The sequence below is a fragment of the Ailuropoda melanoleuca genome, chromosome 14, assembly GCF_002007445.2.
Source record: "Ailuropoda melanoleuca isolate Jingjing chromosome 14, ASM200744v2, whole genome shotgun sequence".
In the NCBI taxonomy this organism is placed as follows: Eukaryota; Metazoa; Chordata; class Mammalia; order Carnivora; family Ursidae; genus Ailuropoda; species Ailuropoda melanoleuca.
In genome coordinates, this window is record NC_048231.1 from 47,604,962 (window position 1) to 47,612,654 (window position 7,693).

At 40.7% G+C, this 7,693-nt stretch overlaps 1 protein-coding gene across 1 annotated transcript in view; it reads right to left on the reverse strand.

The window, feature by feature from the left end:
* Window positions 1-349: 349 nt before the first annotated feature.
* The window catches only part of LOC117795923 (guanine nucleotide-binding protein G(olf) subunit alpha-like), a 93,857-nt gene continuing 86,513 nt past the window's right edge, over window positions 350-7,693 (reverse strand). The window contains exon 5 of the mRNA XM_034642141.1: window positions 350-907. Coding sequence (XP_034498032.1) covers window positions 809-907 — 99 coding nt within the window. The 3' untranslated portion in view covers window positions 350-808. The remainder of the gene's footprint in view (window positions 908-7,693) is intronic.

A 7,693-nucleotide genomic window follows, 5' to 3' on the forward strand; every position in this document is an offset into this window, starting at 1 on the left:
CCCAGATTGTGTGCTTACGGAATCCTTTCCACAGGTATGAATTTTTGGAGTTTACAGACTTAAAATGTTAAAGTGCTCATTTCTTGCTGTCCTAAGAGTTATATAAAACAACTTTAGCAGTATTTGTTATCAAAATAGCAAACGTATCTAGAAGTTCTTGACTAACATTCTTCCCGGGCCCACTATTGTCTAATGGTTATAGAATGAATCTAAAATAGCAAAGGAAGATGGGAAAATGAGCATTTCAGGGAAAAACAATGAGCCAGTCTAGGCACCAGAGAACTTTCCTTAATTTCATATGTCTCCTCATTACGTTTTTTCATCAAGGCTTTGCCTATCTAATTACCATATACTTTCAGTGTTCTGGTCTACTTCTAACATGTATAGGATGAGTCCTTATTACTTTAAGTAAGACCTTGGGCTTGGTTACAGATGTGGATGTTATTTTAAAATTTAATCTGGGGGCCCTGTTCCAAAGTGAAAATAAAATAACAAATATCTAAGTACATTCTAATTTATAGATACGCCTGTAATTTTATAGAAAGCAAAGAGATGAACAGAACTGAAAACAAGGGTCTGAGTAAAATGAATACACCTGTTTCTGGTTCTTCCTTGAAACACTGATTCCCGATGGAGTTTCAGTTTTCCATCTACCGAACCTGTACCCTTTTCAAAGCTGACTCCTGTAGGAAGATGTTAACGCTTTGTTCCTTGCACTCAAGAGAGTTCAGTTACCCTGGGAGGGCAGCATAACCGAGGGTGTAAGGGTAGCTTCAGAGAGGCCAGGCTGTGCCCAGAAGCTCACTTACTATTGGGCGCAGTCAATCAGCTGGTACTCGTTGGACCTCTCAAAGCACGCCTTCACGCCTTCATCATCCCAGAGTTTCTTCACGTGATCGAAGAATTCCTGACATTCGAGAAAGTTCGAAATAAGAAAGCACAGGTGTTAGAATCTTTTAAAAAGTTAAAAGTAAAAAGAAACAGCCCAAAAGATTTTTGCAGGTAGCACACGAATTGTTTTCCTTGTAGGAGTCGACTTCGCACACAGTAAAATGCACAGGACATGAGATCGGCACGATGAGAATGGATGCACCTGTGTTACTGTCGCTCGATTCAACTTGCCAAACACGCTTGTCCTTCCAGAAAGTTCCCCCAAATGAAAATTACATGTCAAAAGTAATTTTGTGGCATTCATCCACTATATATACAACAGCTCTTTTAACAATAATTTTAAAGTTCTTCATTCTCAGTCACCTGCCTAGTGGTACTGTCAGTTCAGCAGTGAAAAGCATGTCTATTGCAACGGTAGGTTTCTGTTTTTGCTGTTGTCTTTTAACGTTCCCGCGAGCCGTGATTATGAATAGCCATGACGGAGCAGATGGGTTCAATTCGGCCCAGAAACCTTAGGTACATCAGAAGGAAACCTTGAAAATTTCACTCTTTGGGGAATTTAATTCACTGGTTTTTGGTATTTTTAAAACTACGAGTTACATGCGAACTGTGATTTTTGGTTCCCTCAAGCCCATGTGGGCCCAGAGCTCAATTTCATCCATCACGGCAAGGAGGAGCCTCCGAACCACGAACTCTCCTTCTCTCAAAGTAAGAGGTGGCTTTATGAACTCATATTTCCAAAATTACCCAAATTAAATTAACATCGCTATGGAAGCAAATGACAACACATCAGCTGCTAAATATAAAAGAAGTTACGTAAATTTTCACAAACCCGCTCATTAGAATATTTATATCCCTTCCCACGTCCGTCACCTGCCCTCACGGCAGCCTCGGGAAGCACCCATTCCCATCCCTGATCTGCACCGAAGGGCCTGGGGCTTCTGACGCCTTGTGTCCATCGGTTTTTTTGGAGAAAAAAAATAAAGGGCTGGTTCTTTTCTTGAAGATTCAGAATTCCAAAGAAGGATGGACCTGAGTACTGGGTGGGGGGCCCTCTTTGAAAAAAGAAAAACCACGAGTACACAATTAGGTACAAAACCTTAGAAGGGGCAGGAGCGGTGAGGGACCATGGGGTCTGACATCCCAGTATCAGGGGCAGTCTTTAAAGGTCTGCCACGTCTCTTCACCTATCGTCTGACCGGCCGCTCACTGTCATCAACAAACCAAACCACGCACAGCTGACAACGAAGGGGAAATCTCCCCATGAAGGAGGGAGCTGAACCTCCCAGTTTTTGTCTCCCTCAATTCATGGCTCCTTCTGGAATCTCCCACTGCTGCTCTCGTCACTCCAGGGAGGGAGTTTTTATAGGCTTCCTTAAAAATTTGTTTTTCTTCTAAGAGCCATATGAAGACACACACACACACACACACACACACCCCAGATGAGAAATACTCTATTTTCTATTGTCAAGATGTGATTTGATAACCTCTGTGTCATGGTGATATGTGGAATCAAGCCCCATCTCTCTCCCCTCCTGCAAACCCCAGTATACTAGTTTCTTGAATCAAGTTCCTTACTGTCTTGATCAGGTGTCAGGAACATTTTTTTCCTTCAGCGGTCTGAGCTGAAGCCTCTGAGACAGCATTCTAGAGGAGTGCTTGAATCGAGAACCAAAATGCACGGTTTCTGGGGTCCGTGTTGACAGCGGTAGGAAAACAGCAACTGTGGGCACTGTGTTTTTAAAGCAGATGCTTGGACGACACCGGAGGAACGCAAAAGCAACAACGATCTCCGCTTCGGCTTTGTGGTTGGTGAACAGAGACACTGGACTAGCATATAGCCAGGTCTCCAGGGTTCTCCATGTTTACTTTTCAAGGGGTTCTAAAAACCTCGTGGAAAATTTCATAGCTACTACTGCCATTCCTTCAGGCTTTTATTAGGGAAAAATGTCCAACCTACAAAAGTAAAGAGAATTCCCCAGGCCACTCATGACTCAGCCTCTATGTTTACCAACACACGGCCAATTCTCTCTCTCACTTTTTAAAATAACTCATGCCTTTTCCCACATTGACTATTTTGAAGCAAATCTCTTATGTCATATCATTTTATTTCAACATTATTTCTAAAAGATAAAGGCTTTTAAAAATCATAGCCACAGGGGCGCCTGGGTGGCACAGCGGTTAAGCGTCTGCCTTTGGCTTAGGGCGTGATCCCGGCATTATGGGATCGAGCCCCACATCAGGCTCCTCCGCTATGAGCCTGCTTCTTCCTCTCCCACTCCCCCTGCTTGTGTTCCCTCTCTCGCTGGCTGTCTCTATCTCTGTCGAATAAAAAAAAAAAATCTTTAAAAAAATCATAGCCACAATACCACTATCTCAACTCAGAATATGACAACAAATAGAGAAATGATTCTGTAAAACCATTAAATATTCAGTCAGCCAACGCAGCCTGTCTGGCAGTCCAGGGCCAGGCTAGAGTCCTCATGCATTTGCGAAACCAACTGGGAAATAAATATGAGGAGTAACTTTGGTATGCCTCCTTTAGCAACTAAGATGAGTATTATTAAATAAAACTAATTTCAGGGTTGTGTGTGTGCCTGAAAAAAAAAAAAAGATGATTCACAGAGAAATGTAACCTGCTTTTGAAAACTAAGAATATGTAGAAATTGAGAGTATAAAAAGAAAATTACTGACATTTCTTAGTTTTTTTCTATATTACTGAATGAGAATCGCCTTGCGATCTTCATGTATTTAGCAAATGAAATATGCAAACGTTTGTTATTTTTATTTAAAGGGCTTTGACATAGCATAACTTATAAGCTTACCAAGTCACTGAGTTGTACAGCTGAAACTAATTTCACAGTGTGTCTCAGCTCTACTCAAATTAAAAAAAAAATGAAAAAACCAAGGGAGTTTGCGTTATGTTACAGAAAGTAAAAATGATAAAGATACCAAAATTAAACATACTTTTACAAAGGCAAGGCTTTAACATTTTCATAGCATCATCTTGATTTTTCAATCAAAATTTAAATTAAAAAAAATGCAAATATCTAACTCCTCCATTTCGTGTTACAGCATTTTCCTGGTACTGCGGTCTACGTCTCCCTTTTCCACATGAAGTACAAAGCTAAACTAAGATTTTCAGACGAGTAACAAGTTTTTTCTTTTCCTTTTAAATTCCTCATAACGGCTCTAAAATGGAAATCATACGACAATAGGAAATATGAAGAATACAAATTCTTGCATGGTATCCCTGCTGATACAACTTCTCGCTTACACTAACACCTGAGATCTATTTTTCATTTTTGAAATAAGAACCCAAAGCGTATTTCTTGTCTCTGGAAGGGAGTGTTGTGCGGTGGTTTGGAGCTGACGCGCTGGCTACGCACGCAGGTCTTGGGAAGAACTGCTTTCACACGCGGTGAGGGTAGAAATTGTCACTAGGTTGAGCGTAAAAACATTCTTCCTCGTGCTCAACACCGCTATTCCTTCTAAGGTGACTTATGGAAAATATCGCGAATTTTAGTATCAGGAATACTTTTTTTTTTGCATTTCTGAAGAAAGCGCTTTTTATATTTTATTATTATTTTTTAATCTTCAGAGACCTGTGTTTTTTTTTTGTTTTGTTTTGTTTTTAAAGATTTTATTTATTTATTTGACAGAGATAGAGACAGCCAGCGAGAGAGGGAACACAAGCAGGGGGAGTGGGAGAGGAAGAGGCAGGCTCATAGCCGAAGAGCCTGATGTGGGGCTCGATCCCATAACACCGGGATCACGCCCTGAGCCGAAGGCAGACGCTTAACCGCTGTGCCACCCGGGCGCCCCTGTGTTTTTGTTTTTATTTACGTCACTGAGTTGACTGCAGGAAAGCCTAGAGGTCCCGTTTTGGGGTCAGTCCTCATGTGTGTGCAGGGCTTGGCTTTACCCCCTGGATGCTAACTTCACTTCTGGTTCCTGTTCTTAATTCCGTTCTCTTGCATTTTCAGTTATTTTATGACCTTGTATTATAACTCTGTGAGCAGCACTAAATCCTTTCTGGAACAAGCTGAAGCATAAATAAACATTTGACCGAACTTTTTTTTTTTTTAAGATTTTATTTATTTATTCGACAGAGAGAGAGACAGCCAGCGAGAGAGGGAACACAAGCAGGGGGAGTGGGAGAGGAAGAAGCAGGCTCATCGCGGAAGAGCCTGATGTGGGGCTCGATTCCAGAACGTCGGGATCACGCCCTGAGCCGAAGGCAGACGCTTAACCGCTGTGCCACCCAGGCGCCCCTTGACCGAACTTTTTATGGGAACATAGTGGATAACATCTACCACCACAATCAAATGGACCTTAGAAACAGGCAGTTTCAGGTCAGAACCCACTTATTTACATGGGATTTTCTAAAGCTCAATTTCAGGTCTGATTCATCTAAAATACACGACTCAATTTTATCCCTTGGATAACAGAATGATCGAACAGGTTTTCATCATTTGTGCTTTCAAATGTCTGCTGAATATCCAGTCTCTGTGTGGGATCTGTCATGCCTGCTGACACTGTGGTTTTGTTAGTCACAATCTCTGTCCATCCTCAAATCTAATTTAATACAGTATGTCTAAAATTCTATTTAGAAACAACTCTCAGAAACTATGTTTAAAAAAAAAAAAAACCCAGGGGTGCCTGGGTGGCTCAGTCGTTAAGCGTCTGCCTTCGGCTCAGGACGTGATCCCGGAGTTATGGGATCGAGCCCTGCATCAGGCTCCTCCGCTGGGAGCCTGCTTCTTCCTCTCCCACTCCCCCTGCTTGTGTTCCCTCTCTAGCTGGCTGTCTCTGTCAAATAAATAAATAAAATCTTAAAAATAAAATAAAATAAAATAAAAAAACCCAAAGATTAAGATCATTAGCAGTCTCCTCGCCCGTGTCTTTCCTCTGACAACTAGGCAACAATCTTCACAAGTAACCACATATAAAAACAAGTCATGCCTAATATTTACTGAGCACCTCGTGTGTTCCAGACAATGTTCTAAGTGCCATATATACAAGGTCTCATCTGAGACAACTCTGCCTTGTAGGCGATTCAATTCCCATTTGACTGATGACAAAAGAAGTATGAATAAGGATACTTTATACTCAAGCTCTCTTGGAAGGAAGTGGCCAAACCTGGCTTCGAAAGCATGCTCTGAGGCCAGCTACCTTCCTCCTCTCTGCTGAATGGCTGCTCCCTGAGCCCGGAGACCAGGGAGGACAAAGGCAAATTTACAATATACCCCACACTCGTCTATTTTTTCCCCTTTAGGACAGCCTACTTTAACTATTCTTAGAATCATTTTTAACAGCTTTTGAGGTATGCTATATATACCATAAAATTCACCCTTTTATTTATACAGTCACGCCACCACCGACACAAGCAAGTTTTAGAACACCTCCATCATCTCCTTACCCTTCCTTGGAACCAAGCCTGGCCCCCATCCCTGGTCTCAGACGCAGTGATTCTAATTCTGTCCCCACAGTTTTGCCTTTTCCAAGAAATTTCATATAAATGAAATCACCTCGTCTTTTGGGTCTGTCTTCTTTGACTTAGCATGGAATTTTTGAAATTCATCCATTTTGTTATGTACATTAATGCAGTTTGCTGAGTTCTACTCTGTTGTCTGAATGTACCATGTTTTGAGTTATTTCCAGTTCTTGACTGTCATGAATAGTGCTGTTTGGAATATCTGTGTACCAGACTGGGCTGATTCCACCCAGGAGAGGAATTGCGGGATTATACGGTAGGTGTTTAACTTTATTTTTTATTTTTATTTTTTAATGATTTTTTTATTATATTATGTTAGTCACCATACAGTACATCCCAGGCTTCCGATGTAAAGCTCGATGATTCATTAGTTGCGTATAACAGGTAGGTGTTTAACTTTAAAAAAACTGTCGCACTCTTTTCCCAAGTGGCAATTACATTATACATTGTCAAGAGATCAGCGTCTCGGGGTCTTAGTTATACCACATCCTCTTTAATACCTCGTTTTGTCAGTCTTTTTAATGTGAATTACTCTGGTGGGTATGTAGTGACATCTAATTGGGGTTTCAGTTTGCATTTCCCTAATGACCAATGAGTTTGAACATCTTTTCATGTGATCGTTGGCTACTTGCATATCTTCTTTTTAAGTGTCTGCTCAAATATTGTGCCCATTTTTTTAAACATTGGGTTGTATGTCTTCTTACTGTTGAGTTTTACTTCTTTTACAAGAATAAGACGTTTGAAAACATTGTCTGGATTTAAGTCCTTTGTCAGCTACAGGTTTTGCAAATATTTCCTCGCAAACTGCAGCTTGCATTTTAATTTTCTTGAGCATCTTTCGATGAGCAAAGTTTTAAATTTGCTGATGTCCAATTAATCAATTTTATCCTTTTAACATTAATGCTTTTTTTGTGTTCTAAGAAATCGTGGCCTAACCCAAAGTTAAAAAAAATATTTCCCCCAAGTTTTCTTCTGAAAGTTTTACATTTATAGCTCTTACATTTAGGTCTATGATTCATTTGAGTTCATTTTTGAGTATGGTGTGAGGAAAAGGTCCAGTTTCACTTTTTTCCGTACAGGTAACCAGCTTCCCCAGTGTATTTATTGCAAAGACTACCCTTCCCCACTGAATTAGCTTGGTACCTTTGTTGAAATGAACCCTCTACATGTGGGTTTATTCCTGGACACTGAGTTCTGTTTCACTGACATATATGTCTCTTCTTTTTTTTTTTTTTTTAAAGATTTTATTTATTTATTTGACAGAGAGAGAGACAGCCAGCGAGAGAGGGAACACAAGCGGGGGGG